Source organism: Brachyistius frenatus, unplaced genomic scaffold, assembly GCF_029030835.1.
Source record: "Brachyistius frenatus isolate BFR_SWC_R1_liver_20210118 unplaced genomic scaffold, ASM2903083v1 Contig_252, whole genome shotgun sequence".
In the NCBI taxonomy this organism is placed as follows: Eukaryota; Metazoa; Chordata; class Actinopteri; family Embiotocidae; genus Brachyistius; species Brachyistius frenatus.
Window position 1 is genome coordinate 212,437 of NW_027210851.1, and position 22,805 is coordinate 235,241.

Consider the following 22,805-nt stretch of genomic DNA (forward strand, 5'->3'; position numbering starts at 1 on the left):
TCGTTATATGACATAAGTGTCTTTTCTTGGTTTTAAATGCTGCGTTACAGTAAAATGATGTAATTTTGTCAATTTACCAAACTTTTCTAGTTGTTCTATTATTTGTCTTTACCCACTCACTTATTATATCTACATTATTAATGATTATTTATCAAATCTCATTATGTAAACCTTTTGTGAAAGCACCAATAGTCCATACAATCCCTACAATACTGCAATATCAAGTTTTTAATTTTTTTTAATTTTTTTTTAATCAGTAATAGTGATATTAGATTTAGTCTGTATCACCCAGCCTTGTGTCAACCAAATACAGGCATCTGTAAAAAAAAAAGAAAAAAAAAAAGGCAGTAACATGTAGGGCTATCTATAATTTATACAATGAATGGTCCATTTTTATTTTTGCGAGTTTGAATGCAGGGTTTATACTTGTAACACAGGTAATGTTTCAACACGGTCATATTTACATCTATCTGAAGACCATTTTCATGAAATGAATGTCAAAATACACAAAAAGTCTCTGTTCCAAGCTAAGTTATTGGTGAATTAAAGCACTTAAACAATTTATATTTTCTGGAAGTGGAAGGGGGTGAGAGAAAAGTATTCATTTGTTTTTTTGTACAAAAACGATTCAATTCAATTCAATTTTATTTATATAGCGCTAAATCACAACAGAGGTTATTTCATGGCACTTAACACATCAAAGTCCTTACAGCAGAACTTTACAATATTATACAGAGAAGTATTCATTTGTTTTTTGTACAAAAACAATCTGATAATCAACACTGGTGAAGACCGAGTATAATCTACTATATGTATTTTTTTTTAGATTTCTCTGCAGTCTAATTGCTCATCAGATCCAACAATGTTGAACACGTGACGACGACAATAATCTTTTTTCAGAACGTGAGGTGTCCGACTTCACGGACACATCCTGTTTTTATCACTTCAGAGGACATTTCTTGGAGATATGTGACTGTAAACGGATTCATTGTCTCACATGACTTGTAGACCACAGCCACACACACACACACACACACACACACACACACACACACACACACACACACACACACACACACACACACACACACACACACACACACACACACACACACACACACACACACACACACACACACACACACACACACACACACACACACACACACACACACACACACACACACACACACACACACACACACACACACACACACACACACACATACATACATAGTGGGCGTGCCTGTTGCACGAGGTCAATTAAAAAGGAAAAGGATGATGTGCTTAAACTCATCTGAGCCCAGAAAAGCGGCAGCTCCTCCAACAGTTCCCTTCCAAGTCCTTTTGAGCCTCCATCCCACAGTCAGGTCCGCAGCTGAGTCCAACAACGGCACTATTGTACACGCAAAGGGGCTGCTGCTGCTGCTGATCCCCGCTTCACCACAACCAGCGGATCTCCTGCTCCAGAGAAAGTGAGTTAAATGCCAACTTTATAGATGCATTACAAAAAAAAAAGCACTCCTTTGGATGATCTGTTTGGGATCATTTAAATAAGAACTCAACTCTGCGGAGGCCCAGTGTGTTTCCTGAGGTAATAAGTCCAAGTTTCTTGGTGGAATATTAACTTTGAAGTCGGTTTTAAGAGCTGAATGATCGAGGCTTTACGCTGGTGTCCCCAGAGCGGAGCAGAGTGGGACGGACTTGGATGTCAGTCAGGAGCTTCCCGATGCGCCAGTAAAGATCCAAACTTTCCGCAGCAAATAACGCAACATGACGAAGGTAAATACGAATCCGGCTCTGTGCACCACGCGCTCACTCGCTCATTGTGTTTTCTTGTGTGTTTTGATGTTTTTTGCTCTCTTTGCCAGCTCTAACTGAACCGTTACGTTAGATTATTGGTGCAACAGGCACACCCTCCTCTCCTGAAACAGGCTGGGACTGTTTGGGGACTATTGGTGGTGACACACGGACTTCTCATTATCTTCTGTGGAAACGGACTGTGATAGAAAATCTTTTCAAGAGTCATTTTACTGAATTATACTACAAACATTTTATCACACTTAGAGTGGGTGGTGGAATGTAAAAAAAAAAAAAGTAGGCCTACGTTTAAGTACTGTACAAAGATACTTGTACTTTACTGAAGTATTTCCATTTCATGTAACTTTATACACTGCTCAAAAAATAAAGGGAACACTTAAACAACACATCCTGGATCTCAATGAATGAAATATTCCAGTTGAAAATCTTTATTCATCACATAGTGGAATGTGTTGAGAACAAAATAACATCAGAATGATCAATGGAAATCAAAATCATTATTCCATGAAGGTCTGGATTCAGAATCACACTCAAAATAAAAGAGGAAAAATCAGATCACAGGCTGATCCAACTTCTGTGGAAATTCCTGAAGACAAGTCCAAATGAGTCTCAGTAGTGTGTGTGGCCTCCACGTGCCTGTATCACTCCCTACAACGCCTGGGCATGCTCCTGATGAGACCACGGATGTTCTCCTGAGGGATCTCCTCCCAGACCTGGATCAAAGCATCAGTCCACTCCTAGGCAGTCTGCGGTGGACGTGGCGTCGGTGGACGGAACGAGACACGATGTCCCAGATGTGCTGGATTAGATTCAGGTCTGGGGAACGGGCGGGCCGGTCCGTAGCATCGATGCCTTCATCATGCAGGAACTGATGACACACTCCAGCCACATGAGGCCGAACATTGTCCTGCATCAGAAGGAACCCAGGGCCCACTGCACCAGCATTTGGTCTTCAATGGGTCTGAGGATCTCATCCCGGTACCTAATGGCAGTCAGGGTACCTCTGGCTAGCACACGGAGGGCTGTGCGGCCCTCCAAAGAAACGCCTCCCCAGACCGTCGCTGACCCACCGCCAAACCGGTCCCGCTGGAGGATGTTGCAGGCAGCAGAACGTTCTCCACGGCGTCTCCAGACTCTGTCACGTCTGTCACATGTGCTCAGTGTGAACCTGCTCTCATCCGTGAAGATCACAGGGCGCCGACGGAGAAGCTGCCAATCTTGGTGTTCTCTGGCAAATGCCGATCGCCCTGCACGGTGTTGGGCTGTGAGCACAGACCCCACTTGTGGACGTCGGGCCCTCGTACCACCCTCATGGAGTCTGTTTCTGACAGTTTGAGCAGAAACATGCACATTAGTGGCCCGCTGGAGGTCATTTTGTAGGGCTCTGGCAGCGCTCCTCCTGTTCCTCCTTGCACAAAGGAGCAGATAACGGTCCCGCTGCTGGGTTGTTGTCCTCCTATGGCCCCCTCCACGTCTCCTGGTGGACCGGCCTGTCTCCTGGTATGTCCTCCGTTCTCTTGACACTGTGCTGACAGACACAGCAAACCTTCTTGCCACAGCGTGCGTTGATGTGCCATCCTGGATGAGCTGCACTACCTGATCAACTTCTGTGGGTTGTAGACACCTCATGCTACCTCTAGTGGTGAGGACACTGGCAAGATGAAAAAGGGACCAAAAATCATCCAGAAAGGACGAGGACGGAGAAATGGTCTGTGGTCACCACCTGCAGAACCGTTCCTTTATAGTGATTCTGAATCCAGACCTTCATGGGATAATGATTTTGATTTCCATTGATCATTCTTATGTTATTTTGTTCTCAACACATTCCACTATGTATAAAGATGTTCAACTGGAATATTTCATTCATTGAGATCTAGGATGTGTTGTTTAAGTGTTCCCTTTATTTGTTTGAGCAGTTTACTTTTACTCCACTGAATCTCAGAGGTAAATATCGTACTTTTTAAACCACTACATTTGTCTGAGAGCTTTAGTTATTTAATACTTTTAAGTTTTTCCATTCATTTCCATCCCTTTTCTATCCAGTAAAAAACATGTATTTTCAAATTTGGTGACTTCGAATTTGAATTTTTCTGATAAACTGAAGGATTGGATGTTCCTTCATGGGTTCAGAAAATCCTCCTACTTTTTAAGCAAATTAATCTATTTTAAAACCATCTAGGATCAGCTGGAAAATACATTCTCTCAAAGCTGAAAACAAGTGTTTTGCAAAGTTGTTTTTTTTAGAGATATGTGGCTCTTACAGAACAGAAATGATACAAATATTTTATGATCATGTGCAATATGATGGATTACTGTAGTTTAAACAAACCAACAGCACATAAAGTAGTTAAAATCAGCACAACTTTAAATAACTGGCAATAAAATGATGTATAGACATTAATGCATCAGAAATATGAATCCAAAAACAAAATAAAACACTGACAGGGAACGTTCTTATTGTGTGATGAGTGCTTTCACTTTTGATACTTTATGTACATTTTGCTGATATTTACATACTTTTACCTCTGTACGTTTTTGAATGCAGGATTCTTACTTGTAGTGGATTTGTTTTTAAAGTGTGGTATTTGTACTTTTACTTAAGTAAAGCACTTCTTCCAGTTCCACTGCTTATAAGTGTCTATGCAGAATATGCAGTAGGTGGCCTCTTTATTTGACCCGGCTTTAAGAACTCTTTCTTTGTTGTCATTATTTTTCACTAAAGTCCCCTCAGTCGAAGAAACAGTCCCTTTTAAGAACTGCTGACAGAGACTAATTAGAGATAAGAGACTAATTCAAAGTGAGAGTGTCTTTGACAAAACAAGGTCCATGCAGAAGCTGTTAATGGCACATGATTCTTAAGGCAAATTCAATTTACACTGTTCCCTATTTAAATTATGTTTCCATGGCATCAGGTCTATAAAAACAAAGTGACATTTGCCTCTAATGTAGCAGAAATCTCAGACCAATACGACCAAAACGTCTGCATTTAAATTTGACAGACAGGAAAAGGATGTTTTCAATAATTTTGGGTGAACTGACCCTTAAATTAACCTTAGTCTTAGAAATATCAAATCAAGTCATCACAAGTATGGATGCACCAGTCTCTCCCAGTATACTACAGTTATCTGCTGATATGGATAGATGGAAAATGATCTGCATTTTCATAACTTTTCACTGCGCTTTTTAATTGACCTCCCATTCACACACACATTCACACACCAACTGTGACAGAGCTGCTAAACAAGATGCTGGCCTGCCATCAGGACCAACCTCATGATTAAAGGGCAAATCGCTCTACCATCTGAGCCACAGTCGCCATCAGAGTGTGACTGACTCAGTAAAAAAAAAGTCTTATTTTCATGTGAGGCAGCATGAGGTCAGGGATTACTGTGGCTCAATGAACAAATGATGGAGAAAACACTGAATTTTATAAAAACTTTAGCAAATAAAACTATATTTAATGTGAGTTGGCTGTTGGCACTAACATCGGTCTAAATTGTACTAAAATACAGAACATGCAGAAATAATCTCCGATGTTTTAATCGGTTGCATGTGCACGGTTTAATTTAAGTTATTACTAATCCAGGCAATGTCGAGTCCAACTACTGTAACTACTAACTGCTGCAACTCATGATTATTTCCATTAATGACTCATCTTTTAGTAATTTATTTAGATTGCAGTAGCTGATGAATAGCTTAGTTGACCAGTCGTAAATAATACATTTGTAAAAAGATGCAAATCTTCACCTCTGAGTAGCTGGAAGTAGATCATGTTGATTATGTGGGACATTTGGAGCTGGACTAAACACCTGTCACTACAGCTCTTATTTCAACAGTTTATGTCATCTCTAACAATACATTGCATACGTTTGATTTATAAAATGCCCATAAAATAACTTTCAAATGTATCCAAGCAACTGAAATTCATCCCATAACTGTTGGAGATGGAGAAACTATTGATTGGATCTGCAAGGTTTTGTTTATATCTGACAAAGATAAAAGAGATTATAATAAAAGAAGTGGATTATTGTTTGAATCATGTCTCATAATGTATGTATAAAAGTGATAAATCTCATTCAGTCAATATGTTTTTCCTCTTTTAGAAACTATGTGGGACCAATTACCCAGTAAGCATCTGCTTCATAGTGGTGAACGAGTTCTGCGAACGCTTCTCCTACTATGGCATGAAAGGTATGTAAAAACGATGTCTGGACAACATGTGGTAGTGTATGTAGTATGAGTGTAGTAGTATTAGAGTACAGATAACCTGAAGAATAATTCTGGATCTACAGAGTAGCTTTATGGTCTTCTGAATAAAGCTGTAAAAACTCTCAGACTGGTTAAAGTAGTTAAAAGATATCGAGGGGACAATATTGACATAAGAATCTTTCTTTCACATGACCTCACTGATACTCGCATGTCAGTCTGTTACGTTACATCAGTACACGCACACACGCACACGCACACACACACACACGCACACGCGCGCACACACACACACACACACACACGCACACGCACACGCACACGCACACACACACACACACACACACACGCACGCACAATCAATGCCTGATTTCCTTCTGCTGGTTAATGGCAGGACAGTGAATGTTGACTCGAACATTTGACAACACTTCTTGCACTTATTATGCATGTTGTTAAAGCCACTACTTATTATTTATTTCATTATCACTTAATCAATAAATGTAATTTTCTATAAAATTGCAGAAAATAGCAAAACATGCCCATCAGTTGTTCCTAGAGGCCGAAGTAATGTCCTTGTTTTGTTTGGCACTTGAAAACACACGGGGAAATTCAGAGTCCAGAAAACCAAGTCTATTTCCATACATCAGCTTACACACAAGGAAACAGACTTTATAATCTGTGCGACTAAAGGGGAGTATTTGTACTGACTGTGTGATTGCAAAGTGTGTGCAGCTGAGGCTGATTGCAGAACAGGGTGCAGGTGGATGAAGCAGGCGGGAGAGAGACAGAAAAAGTTTGTTCTTCCTAACGGCTTCATCTCTTCTGTTTGTGCCTTTGCGTTTCCTGCATTATGTTACCCCCGTGTTAGCTTGCTAAATTGTTAACCTCGCTGGCTTCTAGACGCCGTCCGTGTTGCCGTTGCCTAGCAACAATGTTTTAACGACTTAACCACTTGAACGTCAAGCCTACGGTGCACACGATTTAGGGATTGCCCCCTCGTGCTTTCAGTAACTCTGGGTCTTTTGGATCCTGTTTAGGTGGTGGAAGGTCAAATCATGTTATTTCTGACTGTAAATTCTGGAGGATTGACTGAGGGCAAAGGATTATGGGATTCTTTATACTGTTCTTGGTCAGTCAGACAGTTTGGATTAGAATAGAACTTGTTTCCATGTTATGCTGTGTTTCAGTCTTTTAATGTGGGTTTGGACTCGTCCATCCCCCGAGTCTGTTCACATCCTAACGCTTGCTTGTGTGTGTGACCACAGCGGTGCTGACGCTCTACTTCCTCACCTACCTGCACTGGGACAAGGACCTGTCCACCGCCGTCTACCACGCCTTCAGCAGCCTCTGCTACTTCACCCCCATACTGGGAGCTCTCATCGCTGACTCCTGGCTCGGAAAATTCAAGTGAGTGTCGGTACCCTTCAGCTATATGGTCAGCTCACCCACAAAAAAACTGTCAAGTCGTGCAATTTTCATGTGCAGAAGCTTTGAGATTATGTGTTTCTGTCACCTCAGTGTAGTGGATGTGTTTAAAAGTTACTCACTGAGTCTTTCCAGAAACAGTGTCCCAGTCAGAAACAATCCTGCAGTTAATAGATGTGTCCATCATGCATGTGTAGTTTCATCATCATCAGTGGTGCGGGATCTCAGTTTGCAGTACACCATGTAATATTTTATCCTGTCAACCCGGGAGCTTTGACCAACACTACCTGTTAGTGGAGATGAGTCACCCTGACCACACACAGAGATTATGAATAATGATGTGGGGTGAAACTTTGAATGTACATAATTACACTTTGCTCCCAACAGGACCATCATCTACCTGTCTGTCGTGTATGTGATCGGCCACGTGGTCAAGTCGGTGGGAGCCATTCCCACTGTGGGAAACAGCGACGTGCACATGTAAGTCATCTGGAAAGGGTTCCTTTTTGCAAACACAGTCACAGCACAGAGCTATTAGACAGAACACTACATCATACCATGTGTATCATCCCACAGATGCCCAAAGGAGCCCAATTTGGGCTTCTAACAGCCTTTGACGAGCAATTACAGATTCTCCTTATTCCTAAAAGTGTTTTGTTAAATTCTAACCAGAATGATTATGAACTGTAAAGTTTGTGCAGCTAAAAGGTACATAATAAGTTTCCTTATTAAATTACATTGGCATACGTCTTATCTCTCTCGTAATGCTTGTGTTGTTAGTGTGTCCTTTGTCACTGTCTTTGGGCTGCCAGTTAAGATGAGAGATTGAGGAAGCTGCACAAGCTGACAAGGCGAAACTTGCATTAAAATTAACTTCTGGGTCCCTCTGGGATGCCTTAATACTGAATAGGACGAAAAGATATCCAGTTTTGAAGTTAGACAGAGAAAAACAAAATCTTGGAACCATGAAATGTTTTGCATTTATGTGTGATAAATGATTTGTGTAACATAATCAGCACTAAACTCTAGTTAATATACACTCTATGTCCATCATAAATCACTTGCATCAGCAGTTAGCTTGTGTTTTTGTGTGTGTGTGTGTGTGTGTGTGTGTGTGTGTGTGTGTGTGTGTGTGTGTGTGTGTGTGTGTGTGTGTGTGTGTGTCCTAGCACTCTGTCCATGTTGGGTCTGATACTCATAGCGTTCGGCACCGGAGGAATCAAACCCTGCGTTGCTGCATTCGGAGGAGACCAGTTTGATGAAGAGCATGTAAGACTCTGAATGTCTTCTGTTTAGTAGAAATCAACGTAGATGTCGATGAGTTTTCAGATTCTTTCCAAAGGGGCCATCTATTGGTAATAGAAGTTTTTCCAAGAGGGTTTTTCAAGAGGGTTTCTTCAGTAAAAGAAGGTTGTGACATCTATAAATGCTGCATACATGTAGACTCATAAAAATTCATGCAGTGTTACAGAAATATGTGACCAAACTGAGCTTTAAATTTCTATGCATGGAAATCTCTGAGTCTGCTCGACTTTTTATCTTCATAAAGCTTACGAGATCCTGTCTTGTGTATGTAAATGTCAATTTTAATATCAAAAGTGGATCTAAAAAGACTTATTTTTGAGTTCAGTGACAAAATTATTTAATCTTGACTTCTTCAGCATTAAAAATTTGAACCTCTTTTTACTTATTGTTATGGTTTGTTGGTACTCTGTGCTTTAGTTTTATCACCGCCATCAATCTTGTTTCCAAAAGCAGCAAGCAGCCGCCCTCATCAAACAAGCTCTAATAAACTCAGAGTCCAGCAACAAACAGCAGTTAAACAAAGTGAACCATTTAGCTGATAAAGAGCCAGACACGTTTCTCAGGGGTTTTCAGATGGACATATAAACTGTTGTTGTGTAAAAATGTGATCAAATCTAAGTTTATATTATTCAGTCCTAAAACTGCTTGATACAGTCATTGCGATAGATAATATTTTTTAAACTAATCTGAAACCCTACCGCTCTTAAGATAAAGTAAGTAGTGAGGAGTTAGCGTGTCGACAGTTTGTCAACAGTCAGATTAAAAAGTCAAAGTAACCTGTGATTGTTTTATCGATCTCCTCCAGGTCAGCGAGAGGCAGAAATTCTTCTCCATTTTCTACATGTCAATCAACGCCGGGAGCCTCTTGTCCACTGTGATTACACCCATACTGAGAGGTGAGCGTTCACGATCGTCATTTTCAACATGTGTTAGTGAGGTCCGCTGTGTGAGTAACGTCCCTCCACTCCTGCAGGTGATGTGCAGTGTTTCGGTGGTGACTGCTACGCTCTGGCCTTCGGGGTTCCTGCAGTTTTAATGATTTTGGCTCTAGGTGAGTTTCCACTGGAGCATCATCCACGCAGATGTACTTCATTGGAGCAGGGAAAGTTCAAACAGTAACTGTGTAACACCGTCCGTCAAGAGCTTAAGCAATATGGAGTTTACAATATATATATATATATATATATATATATAAAAGGATAATGATAAAGCCGTGGCTTTAAGAACGGCGATGTCCAGAGATATTGTCTATTTTAATTCGCACGTTTCTCTTCCAAATCTGGCACCTACATTACCCACAATGCAAGTCACAACTTGCCAATAGTTCAGTTATAGATTAGAGTGATTCATGCAACCTCATACCTTGCTAGCCTCATGTAGACATGATGAACGGGCTGCAGAGGTCTGGTGAGCTTTCGTTCTTTAACTTGTCGTCTTCAGCTCAAACTGACTCGTGAAGTCATCTGAGGCAATTTATTAAACATTTCTCAGCTCCATCTGGAATCAAAGTCACAAATCTAGATCAAAGTCACAGTAAATACTGTTTTAAGTTGGCTGAATTTTTAACTAGTGGAAATTACTACGTCTTAGAGACTTTATCTAAAGCAAAAAATGAAGGTAAACATGTTTAAAGTTAATTTTTGACCCTGAAAGTGTTTGTCACAGAGATGTACCTCAATAACTTCTTACGCCTATAATACACACCCTTTTGTTCGGATTCAAACCTAAGATGCGGTGGTTTCTACAAATGTGTTATTTATGTAAATAGATGTCTTATGCATTATTTTAAACACATTTTACCAACATATTTGGTATCTTTTAGGAAACAAATTCACTTGATGAATATATGGGTGTGGTTACACTCCATTGGGGATTGTTTTCAGTCGTTGCATCCGAATGAGCGACCTTGAGTTACTTTAGAGACTATTGGAGAAGCTTTTAACTAATTGCTATTGAACGCCATATAATGTATGTTGTGCACCAAAACTCACCAGGTGTAAACAACCAAGACCCTCCCCCAATGTGAGCAGAGTGCAAAGCTACGTCGGCAAATGACCATTGCTTCCTTTTTTTCTTTTTATGTTAGGAAGTCTTGCTCCGGCTTCTAATATTTGCTAGCGTTGCTACAACGGATTGTATTGCTTCTTCTAGCTCTGCCATTGTTGGAACTACATTTTTAAACAAATACTTGAATTTGTATTCATCCCCCTTAGCCACACCCACTGGTGTCTGATTGGTCGGCCCTTCAGAGGGACTGAGCAAACCTTATTGTGAACAGGGTTTCCAGACTATAATCACAGTTTATGTTGGATAACGACATAGAGTAGCTGCAATAAGCTCATATCAGCTAATAATATCGACCCATTCTGTGTCAGCTTCCAAAAAAAGCGTCACATTTGAGGATCTGCGCTTTAGTTCAGGCTGCGATCTGGATGCTGAGGATATGTTTTTACTGGCTGGGTTTCCTCTTGATCAAGGCCCATCCATATACATCCTGACAGTCCGTTATCTCTGCCTCTGCGTGCCCGTCACCCCCTGATCCTTGTGGTATTCATGCTTGGCCGCGCCGTCCACTGTGAAAACAAAGTGTGATTTAATACTGGAGAGGCTACAGACAGCCGCAGTGAGGGCGAGACAAAGTCTGGGCTTTAATGTCAAAGGCCTAAAGTGTGTTTACAGCATGTTCAGATTTATTACCCTGAAGCATCTCATAATCCACTGAGAGGACAGCACATCTTTAAAAGATAAACCACTGTGAGACTTTTGCTTCTTCCTGTCTTCTTGTCTTGTTTAAAAGTAAGGTCATATTATAATGTTGCTCCTTCTGATACCAGCCGAGGACAGAATTTGTTTGCAATTGTTTGTCACACAAACTGTCTTCTCCACTCCTCTTCATCCGTCCTCTGTGCAGTTGTGTTCATTTCTGGCAGCAGTCTGTACAAGAGGACTCCTCCCCAGGGAAACATCCTGTTGGAAGTCTGCAATTGCATCGGGGTGAGTCATCTCCCACTTCTCCCCCGTCGTATCTGAGCACTATATTAAGTGCACGCATGGATTCAGTGCTATTTATCATTATTATGTGCTGTAATAAAGGCATGAATTTGACTCTTTTCCTCTGTCTGTGCCATCCACTCTGCATTTTCACCCGTTATTAACTTTGTGTTTTACAGTTTGCCATCAAAAACCGATGGAACAGATCGAAGTACGACCCTCAGAGGAAGCACTGGCTGGACTGGGCTGAGGGGAAGTACTCGGTAACAACACCGGACTCCTACTATCAACTCTGCTGTAGAGATTTGTATCTGTGTTTTATGAGGGCACTTGAGAAAGTCAAAATCATGTTTGTACCTTGATTGCAGCAATGATTCGTCCACTCTTTGTGTTTGTGCCTGAACAGAAGCATCTGATCCAGGAGATTAAGATGGTTCTGCGGGTTCTGGTGCTCTACATCCCTCTGCCAATGTTCTGGGCTCTGTTTGATCAGCAGGTATGGGAAGACAAAACACTTGGGAAGTGTCATAACAATGTGACCACAATGAATACACCAAATATCTCAAGTTGAATGCAGTAAAAGTGTTGGAAGAGACTTTCAGGTTGGTAATTAATGCCTCAACCACTACTTTAATTCAGGCTGAAACATTTCAACAAGAATAAATAAAATTTGGTCCAGACATTCATGTTTCCCTCAGGATGAATCTTGAAAAGTCTGATTATCCTTCAAGCACGTTCAACAAGTCAAAATTATTTTAAGATGTAGCAATGGCCAAAGGTCATTTCAGAATTGTTCAGATACTGAACTGGTGACACTAATCTTAAATGTTCGCCTTGAAATGGTGCTGATAGTGTATATCCTCTGTACTGGCGGGTTGCAGTGTGTTTCTTTGCAACAACATATCTAAAGTATCGTCTGCTGTCAGTCAGCTTTATTGGCCAAGCATGTGAACGCATGCAAGGATTCCTTCAAAGTCTTCTTTACATGCAGCATATGATTTTGGAAAGACACGGATGTAAACTGTGACCTGACTGGTTGACGGAGGCATGCAACTGCGAGGTGGTAATTCTTCTTTTTTGGTTTGTTTTATGATAAAGCACTTGCAAAAACGAATGATATCTTCAACAGCTTCTTGCGTAGTTGCCAGGCAACCAGTGGACACACCAGGAACTTACTGGTCCCAGTCAGAAATGTCAGATACATAACTCTGTAAAACATGAAATGGCAGTTCTTACACCAATGTTACATTCTCATCAAAATTCAAGACATAAGTATAGTTGGGTATAAATACTTTTTTTTATTAAACAGTTCATCGTGCAGCTGGGACACAGACAAATAAGTCTGTAATTTGGATAAATTGAAATAGCGTATAGTTTTTAATTTGGCTACTTCTTAAATCCATCTGGACCTGCATATCAGGCATTTAATCCAAGTTCAAGTGATATTACGGCAGTAGCTTCACAGTAACTAAGAGCGGCGTTATTGAGTTTTAGCTCAAGCACCATCCTTCAGAAAAGACTGAGCTGCCTTCTCCGTCAGAATGTGGTCAAGGTTTTGCAGCACAGCTCTCTTATGAAATCTGATAACTATCTGTTATCTTCTCCTCTGGTCAACATTCAACACAACCATCTGATTATGGACAACCTCAAAGCCACATTCAAAATTCCTGAATTTCATTCCACCTCAACTCATTCTTCATTTGAATTCGACTGATTAAAAAAACTTCCAAAAAATGCAGACAAACCCACAAAAATCCCTCCGACTGCATGTGAAAATGTTTCCAGGTTTTTATCATTATGCTCTGCGGGAAAACAAAGAAAGATAATCTGCTATTGTTGAAGGGTCGTTTAACAAAGTTAATAGTGGAGCTGTGGCCTTAAACTAATCTGACAGTAACAGTCTGGTTGTTTTTTTTTATTGCAGGGATCCCGCTGGACGCTTCAAGCCACAAGGATGAACATGGCTTTTGTAAGCGTTTCCTCACATAAAGATATGATTTTACAAACCTGATAAGATAGTTGCACTTTGATATCAGTGGGAGGGTTTTGATTTTCATCTGATTACTTTTTATTCAGTATAATAGTACATTGTTGATGGCTGACCTGCCCTTGTCTTGTTTTTATTACAGGGAGACTCCTTCACTATAAAGCCTGACCAAATGCAGGTATGTGCAGCTCATTCTGCTCTCAGTGTTTGGGTTCAGTGTCCATTAATCATCCGCGTCAGCAATAATGTTTGGCAGGATATCCAGATAAAAGAAAATAATGAATAAGTTGGAAAACCAGTTTTCGCTGTCAACCTGCTAACCGCGCGAAAGTGCGTAGTACACCCACCAGTCCATTAACAATTAACATGTCAGTGTCACATTTTGACCCACCTAGGTATGAAAAATAAGGTGCCTTCGGTTTAGGCAAAAAAAAAAAAAAAAGTAGTAGTTAGGTTGAGGGAGAGATCATGGCTTGGGTTTAAATACAGAAAATAAAAAGTAATATTACATAGTTATCCTTACGTACGTTACTTACCATATGTCACATACGTTTAATACATTATATTGTGCAAGTAACTTAACTTTTCCTTTTCAACCGACTCGAACACCGGTCTCCCGGGTGAAAGTCCGTCCAGATACCTGCGTGTACTTTTCACGCCTAGTTGAGCCAAAACGTGACACTGACACGTGTCCTTTCGTGGACTGATGAGTGAATTACACACATACAGTTTATGATGTATGTATATTTTTTAGTGAAGCATCACAATGAAGTTCAAAGTTTCTTTTTGACTTTGGAAATGGGGATTGACTTTATGTTTTGTATCTTTCTGTCTTATCATATAAGTGTCCTTTTTTTATTTGGTATCATCAGGAATAGTAGATACATTTCTTTCTGAGCACTGTAAGGATTAAAAAAAAAAAAAAAAAAACTTCACCCAAGTTTTAATTATGGTCAGTTAAACTAAACGTTTTATAACTTTGGAAGAGTTATTCAACAATCGACCATAACTGCATTGTAGTATATACGTATATGGACAGTGACATTTCAAATCCAAAGTCCTGGAGTACAGAGTTAAAAATGTAATAGCTCTCTAGAAAGTAAATCTTGATCAGAAACCAACAGTGGGTATCCACTATTTATAAACATTTTAAGTCTCACCAAAGGTCTGTATTTTTCAGACTGCTCTTTAAGGAAAGATTTTGACTTGCTTATTAGACACTTTTTTTTTTTTTTTTTTAAATACATGAATTTGTTTCTTCCAATATATGGGTCTGTGCATGTTTGAAAAAAGTAGCTACCAGGTTAAAGCCTCACTTTCATTCACACCTAAATGAGACCAAAATAATCCAGGTAAATTACACATCACATTCAAAAAGGTGACAGGTGCAACTGTTGCTGTCACTTCCTTCAAGTGAAGGTTAGGAAGGCTGCCGCTGCAGCCGGATCATTGTCAGTTAGACTGAGATCATGTGACTGGCCAGTCAAGAACATTACACTCCTTGACCATAAAATGTTCATAGTTGTCTTCTCTGTAACATTAAGATAAGGTGTTGTCATAAAATTGGAGGACTACACGTGCATAAGTTGTCCCACGTTGCTCTGTCATGGATGTAAACATCCTGAAAGTTGAAAGACAACTCTTTTAATTTCAAATACAGAGCACAATTAAAATGTGCAGCTGTCCAAATACTCACAGATGTTAATGTATAACTGATATACAGCCAGGAACATGAATCATTTCATGTTTTTTATTTCCAATAAAAACACTCACCAGTACGTCACATTAGCACTTCTCACACAGCACAGACTACTGTTTAACTAGACTAAGTGATGGTGTCTCAACAAAGCACTTTTATAGCTGTATAATCGTTGCTATCTTCCATCTCATTACAGGCAACATTGAATCAGAATCTCTTTATTCATGCACACACCAAACCTTTATTATGTTATGAGTCCTTTATAGAGTCAATTAAAAGGAGACTTTTTCCTCCCCTTGCTGTCTAGATGCTGAACGCTCTGCTGATTCTTCTGTTTGTACCCATCTTTGACCTCATCATATATCCGCTCATTGGCCTTTGCAGAGTCAACATCACGTGAGTAGAAGCCTGTCGTTTTGGATACTCCTGTTTTTATTGCCGTTTTGAACATTCGAGAAGCCTCTTAAACTGGAAAAATGTTTATATCCCAGGGAAACGCCTCAGTCGACAAACAGGTTAACTAGTGAGTGAAATGTCTTTGTATACTTACATATACTGTGCAGTTAGACAGGTAAATCTGATGAGCAAGTGTTTCATGTATGTAGCACATTCATAACTACAAAACATGTTAAAAATAAATGTTCATTTCAGTACCTAGAACTACTACTACAAGTGTGAATAATCTAATTTCAGGCACACAAATAGAAACAAAACTCTTTCATAAACAGTGATTTGTTTTTTTCTTTGTGTTTTAGAGACTAGCTCAGGTTGTAAAGGACACTTTTGCTGCAGATGACATTATGTCTAAACAAGTGATGAGATCAGCGAGGACACTGATGTAGAAATCATCTCTCTGAATTATAAAGTGATGATGCCTGACTTTCAGAACAGTAAAAAAAAACACTATGGACTTGCAGTAATGAAAAATGTATGAAAGGTATTGATTCTCTGTTTGTCCCTGCCTCTGTCTGCCTCCAGGCCTCTGAGGAAAATGGCTGCAGGGATGATTTTTGCAGCGCTGGCCTTCGGAGCGGCCACGATGGTGGAGGTGAACGTTGTGGTACGTTCGAGCAGTAATCATGCTTCTTGTTACATAAAGACACTCACCAAAACCCTTACTTACTCATACACACAGTATTACTTGCACATAAACTTAAAAGTTGCCATGTTTTCTGGAAAACCTGGACTTCTGTAATGCAGGTGTAACTGGCAGTGTTAATAACACACTGAGCTGTCTGGACAGTTGTTATGGGGCTGGGTGATATGGACGAAATGAAATATAGCACTATTTTTTAATCCATTAACCTTACTATCAGTATCGCACATAGACTGTATACAAGTGGATGTAGCCTCTGGGTCTGAAAAGTGAGGCCAATACAGAAGTCCCAGAAAGTGCAATACCATGAGAAGTCCACTAGGGGTTGGCTCCAAAAAGATTTGATTGAAATCATGTGTGTAGCTTGCAGTTATGTTTTAGAGCTTGTGTACCAGAATAGAAACTATAATTGTGTTGGCAAAATTTGTACTGTAAATCATTATAGTGTAATAACAATATCTTGAAAGGCTGGAATATTCATCAGTATCATACTGTCATGTCCTTTGTTTGCTAGAAAACGGTGGTGGATCCCGCTCCTGCAGGGAGTTCTCTCCTGCAGGTTTATAACCTGGCAGGAGGAGAAGTCATTGTGAAGGTCCCACACAGCAATCTGTTTCCAGACCCCATCCAAAACCTGCAGGTAACCAGACAACCTATTTATAATATTCACTGTTGATAGAAAGAAAATCCCAAAATTCTGTGACCACGTTTTCCTCAAATTCACCTCTTTGCTGGTTCTTTTTGAGTTCTTTAAATACAAGTCAGGGTTAGACTCTATTCCCCAGAGGTCTGAGCATGTGTGAGACAGTGTTTGCCTTGTGTGAAAGTGCAGAGTTTATCACTCTTCGTTCAGTCATAATTACTTTATTTAAGCAGGAAATGCATCAGTGAGATTGGACGTATGTCTTGCAGGAGTGAGTCCCGGCAGAGACAGCAGCAGTAAAAAGAGGTTATAAAACACATGAAATAGATTTGTAGCAGAAATAAAATATGTGGAGAATAAACAGGGATCAACTGCTACAAGTCCGATAAAAAGGATAATCCAGTCTACAATAACATCAACAACACGAAAAGGCACAATGACACTAAATCAGGCAAATGTGTCACACAATGTTCAGTTTAGTGAATAATATCAACAAATGCCTCTTTAAAGACTGAGACTAGATCAAGAATGACAAGAACTTCTATCTTCTGATCCCGAGTGATGTGTTTTATTGTCATGTTTTGTCGGAGGTGTTTTAATGTGATTTAATGTGAATATTTTGGTCAGAACCTGAACATTAACCCTCTGGTCTCTCTGCGTTTAGCACCCTCCAAAATACGAGACGCTTCATCTGGGGGCGCCCAGCAAAGATCTGGGAATTCTTGTCACCTTCGGTGGATCAACGTCAGAGTGCAACCAGCTGTTTGAACAACACAAGGCCTACAGTCTCGTCTTGTACTCTGAAAGTACTGGAATCCAGTGCAGATTTGTGAGTGAATCTAAAAACTGGTTCAACATCTTTTTTCAGTAGCGTTAAATATTCAGGACTAAATAAGCAAGTTAAAGTTTTGAATAAAGCATCCTCGGGTATTACTATTTAGGAGTTTAATTTAAGCGATCAGCTAAATTTAACATAAACCACATAAGTGGCATCATTGTGAGTTGGCACTCATGTATTGAGGGCCGTCCTCTCTTCCTACTGGTTGGCAGGTGTTGGGTCGCCAGACGTCATGTTCACAGTTGGACCCGTTTCAGATGGTGCGGTTGTAGCTTGCTCGCATTAGATTAACAACATAACTGTGACTACATTTTGATTTCAGTGTTGCTAAGACCTGATTTATAAAACTTTGTAGTATCACCTTGTTTGAACTGGGGCCAACCCAAGATTTTTAAATCAATGTGTATAAAGAACTGCCCTCTGAAAACGAGAAGAATTTCACAAATGAGTTAAGAAGAAAACAGAAATGGATGGTGTTGCAGAAACATTCATGCCATGGCTGTTTTTCCAATAACTTAGGTGGAGGACTACACAGAGAAAAGCGGAGACGGGAATCCTTTTGTGCGGTAAAATATGTTTATTCTCAAAACATTCAAAGCTAAGTCACCTGCCTTAAAATGTCTGTTAGGTTTGCTCACGAGTTCTCCCGATTAACAGGTTCCTCAACACACAGCCGGAGGCCATGAACCTAACAGTTGGAGATGTGTCTTTCTACGTGCCCGCCGGCTACAGAACGTCTGTAAACAAGACTGTGGACCGGGGAGAGTAAGTAGACCAGCAGGATGAAGGGATATTAAGAAGTATAAAGAGCCACAATCCTGAAGTCACTTCTATTCAGTATAATACTACAGTATAAATCAACACAAACCCCCCAGATTAAAGAGTTAGTAGACACATGTTTGCTAACCACCATATCAATTTAATAGGTGATACTGCAGGTTGGAATAAATAAATATACAACTTTATTTTAAACGAACATTCCTCCATTGTACACAGATTGAATGAAATGTTAAGTGAGATTGAGGGCTGAGTTTTCTAACTTCTGAAACAGAACCTGGAAGTTCTGGTTTCACTTGCAAAATTACTCCTTACACTTTACACCTCCTGTAATTTATTGTCAAATTTAGCCATACTTTTATGAATGCGTGATCTCACTTCCTAATTTGAATTATACTAATTCTTAGTTTGTCAAATAATGCTGTGTTTTCTGTTCCCCTGTAATCATCTCACCCTTCATGTCCCTCCTGTCGCTGGGTAGATACCCAGCAGTCAGCTGCAGCCAACAGTCAGAGAGGTGCTCCGGTCTTGACCTAGACCTGCTGGACTTTGGAGCTTTTTACACCGTCATACTCTTGGAGGTCAGGATCCCATACAAGTATCATGTTATTTTGTGAATTAAAGAGTTTACCAGCTAGGTGACAGAACTCTCTCTGTCAGGAATCAGGTAAAATTGTGGCTCACAAGATGGAGGATGTGAAAGCCAACGACGTGAACATTGCCTGGCAGATCCCCCAGTACGTCCTCATAACTGTTGGAGAGGTCATGTTCTCCATCACGGGCCTGGAGTTCTCCTACTCACAGGTTTGTCCACTTCTTTTTAAGTATCAAACGCTTACAATCTACAGGATTAAAGGAAGAAGTTTGTAGCTTCTTTTGTTAAGGAGGAAAGTTGTCTTGGGTTCATTAGTAGGACTTCTGTAGTCCTGACCTAGATTGAAGGCAGTTTTCTTAGTGGCATATGTGGCACCAAAAAACAGAATAAGATGATTTTGATATAATTATGATTATTATGGGCCACTCTTATGATGTTCATTCATCCATCAGATACCTTTTTCTATTCACAGAACACCTTTTGAAGATTTCATTACATTTGGCGGAAATGTTCACTTGGACTGACTAGATTCTGGTGGTCAAAGGTCAAAGGTCGCAGTGACCTTACAAAACACGCTCATGGCCATACCTCAAGAATTCATACACAAATAATGACAGAATTTCACAGGAATGTCCAATAGGATAAAATAGTGAAGACGTTTTATATCCAACAGTGAAGTTGACCTTTAAACTCTTTTTCACTGATCATAATGTTCTGCAAAAAACTCTATTCTTCTTCTTATTCAACGCTATAACTCTTGAACAAAGGGAGAGATTGTGATCATATTTCACACTTTCACACATAACAAAGTGGTGACACTAATCTTCATTGATCATTGTCTGTCATCAGTCAGCTTTATATGCATAGCACGTGAACACGTGTAAGACAATTGCTTCAAAGTCACCACATATATTATATGAGTCTGGACAGATATGGATGTAAACTGCAACTTGACTGGTTCGTGGAGGCAAATAACAGTGAGGTGGTTATTCTAGTTTCTCAGCATTCGTAGAAACATCATACATGCAAGTGAAGTGCTGCTGAGCAGCTCTACATCAGAACAGCAAACTTTGCATAAACAAATGTAAAATGTATGAAGTGTTTTATTTTTAAAACATACATTTTCAAAGACACCACGACATTTGTATTCAAAGCTTCTGTGAAACTGCGAGTTCTTACAAAATAGTGTATCCACTGTAGTTAACTTAAGTTCAACAATGTAAAAGTCATGACAAAATATTTGTTAATGATCCTGCCTTTCTGCATTCTCTCTTTTTTAACATCCCATCCCATCGTTTTACTCTCAACTTCGTCTGGTCTCTTGTTCATAACTAACTTTCCATCATGTTCAGGAACATATGAACATATCATTTTATGGAACCTTTAAATATTTGTACGAGCCCAGGGCTGCTTGTTGTCTCTGTATTTCACAAACACTGGATCTCTTCTCCCTCCAGGCTCCAACCAACATGAAATCAGTCCTGCAGGCCGGCTGGCTGCTCACGGTGGCCTTTGGGAACGTGATAGTGCTGATTGTGGCTGAGGGGGCGGGGCTAGAACAGGTACGGCTTCCTGGGAAACTTTAAAACAAAACATTTTTTAGAGGCTGAATAATATCTTGATGTTGTTTAATTTATATGTAATAATAAACTCAAAGTGTCACTTCCTCTAAATTATAAAAGACTCATTTCTCTCTTAGCTCCCAGCTGTGCGAGATGATCTCAGAAGGCAGAAGTTACAAAGAAAGAAATGTCTCTCAAAGCTAAAAAAAAAAATAAAAAGCCCCTTTAAGACTGAAATTATGTGGATAGTGAACAAATGATCACTTACAGTTTTATTAGTATTAGTCACAGACTGCAGAATTTTGCTTATGAAGCCTCATTAGTGTATCAGTAAAAGTTTTCATTGTGAATCAGTCCACCATGGTTGAGTCAAAAGCTTTTGGATTCACAATATGACGACACACACACACAATCAGCTGACCTGGAACTCTGCTGACCACAGACTGCTGCACTGACCGGCTACAGATATTAAACAGACTGAGGACAGGCACACACACACACACACACACACACACACACACACACACACACACACACACACACACACACACACACACACACACACACACACACTCAATCTGTAACAGAATAAAAAGGCTTAATATTTTTGGAAATCCAGATTTTATTGAGCTCATATTTTTTCCTTCCGAACTTGATATTTGATTGCAGTATAAGAAATGAGCTATTAACTGCCTATAGTTACCATGTGTAAAAGTGTTATATGCATTATATTTCTTTTGTAGAGAGCAGATGACCTCAGCAACAAGTGAACTGACTCTCTCCACCCAGTACACTTCTAACTCGACCCTGTGTTTGTTTGTCGTCCCAGTGGAAAGAGTTCCTGCTGTTTGCCGGCCTGCTGCTCGGTGTCTGCATCATCTTCTCCATCATGGCCTACTTCTACACCTACGTTGACCCTGAACAGCTCGAGAAGATGTACCTGAAGGATTCAGGGAAGGAGGAAGATGACGAAGACAACATGAAGAAGAAAAATAGTGACACACACCTGAATAAAATGGGGAAGAGCACCAAATTGTAACTGTGCAGGTACGTAGGTACGCAGGTACTCGTGTCTTTTTGGCTGGTTTATGCTTTTTTTTAAGGTTTTATTTTCGCGAAAATGAAGCACTCAAATATGATTGTTGTTTAATATTTTCTGTGAAACCTTTCTGAACCCTCAGGTCAATTCAAAGTCTATGACTGTACAACAGAGGTTCCCAAACTTTTCAGACTATGTATCATATGTGCCAAACATAATTTTCCAAGTACCACCTCCAGATACGAATTAAAATTCACTAATTTAACCGTGCAATAGCTTCAAACAAAGCTAAAAAAAAAAAAAAAAAAAAAAAAAAAAGCTTTTAAAGTGTGTTTTTAAAGTGACATAATAATTTCAAAATCAAGACGTTTACATGTCTAGCTAATAGTGGTGCGGTTTGCCTGCTAAATCCTCTTCGGCATCCGAGTTGTCAGGTCTGGTATTTCCACTTGCTTCTTAACTGGTTTTTTTGGACCTTATAGCCATTTTTTAATTCCACTCACTCTGCTTGAAATCAATGGCCCATGTCAAGACTCAACTGTGTCAAGCTAATGCTAATTGACCCTACATGGCCTTTACAAGTAAAGACACATTTTATTTCTAAAATATAAAAAAAATGGTTCAATAATTGTAATGAGACTGTGGTATGTGTACCACCAGTGGTACACATACCACAGTTTGGGAATCACTGCTATACAGGGATGGATTTTCTGAATGAGACTGAACACATGAAAGAGTGTTTTTAAAGTGACATAATAATTCTCCATACCATGATCAATAGTGCTATTGATATGTTAAAGATTGTATGCTGTATATATATT

The 22,805-nt window shown here is 39.8% G+C and overlaps 1 protein-coding gene across 2 annotated transcripts; it reads left to right on the top strand.

The window, feature by feature from the left end:
- Window positions 1-1,359: 1,359 nt before the first annotated feature.
- On the top strand, window positions 1,360-22,296 carry slc15a2 (solute carrier family 15 member 2). 2 transcript variants are annotated; one of them, XM_069720829.1, is made up of 23 exons: window positions 1,360-1,475; window positions 1,683-1,782; window positions 5,925-6,012; window positions 7,293-7,434; window positions 7,840-7,932; window positions 8,622-8,721; window positions 9,563-9,653; window positions 9,731-9,808; window positions 11,669-11,751; window positions 11,928-12,011; window positions 12,155-12,244; window positions 13,673-13,717; window positions 13,878-13,913; window positions 15,742-15,830; window positions 16,413-16,494; window positions 17,045-17,170; window positions 17,838-18,002; window positions 18,531-18,577; window positions 18,669-18,776; window positions 19,270-19,369; window positions 19,449-19,592; window positions 20,841-20,945; window positions 21,775-22,296. In XM_069720829.1, the coding sequence occupies exons 2-23, from the start codon at window positions 1,774-1,776 to the stop codon at window positions 21,982-21,984; spliced, it is 2,115 nt and encodes a 704-aa protein (XP_069576930.1). In that variant the 5' UTR covers window positions 1,360-1,475; window positions 1,683-1,773; the 3' UTR covers window positions 21,985-22,296. The 2 variants fall into 2 exon arrangements, with proteins under 2 accessions (XP_069576930.1, XP_069576932.1); XM_069720831.1 differs by lacking the exon at window positions 1,360-1,475 and adding an exon at window positions 1,555-1,594.
- Window positions 22,297-22,805: the final 509 nt, after the last annotated feature.

What these genes read in the sequence shown, in the direction of transcription:
- slc15a2 (XM_069720829.1), top strand. An exon ending in ACCAGTTTGATGAAGAGCAT is followed by an intron (nt 8,722 to 9,562) that starts GTAAGACTCTGA and finishes GATCTCCTCCAG; the next exon opens with GTCAGCGAGAGGCAGAAATT. An exon ending in TTTAATGATTTTGGCTCTAG is followed by an intron (nt 9,809 to 11,668) that starts GTGAGTTTCCAC and finishes TCCTCTGTGCAG; the next exon opens with TTGTGTTCATTTCTGGCAGC.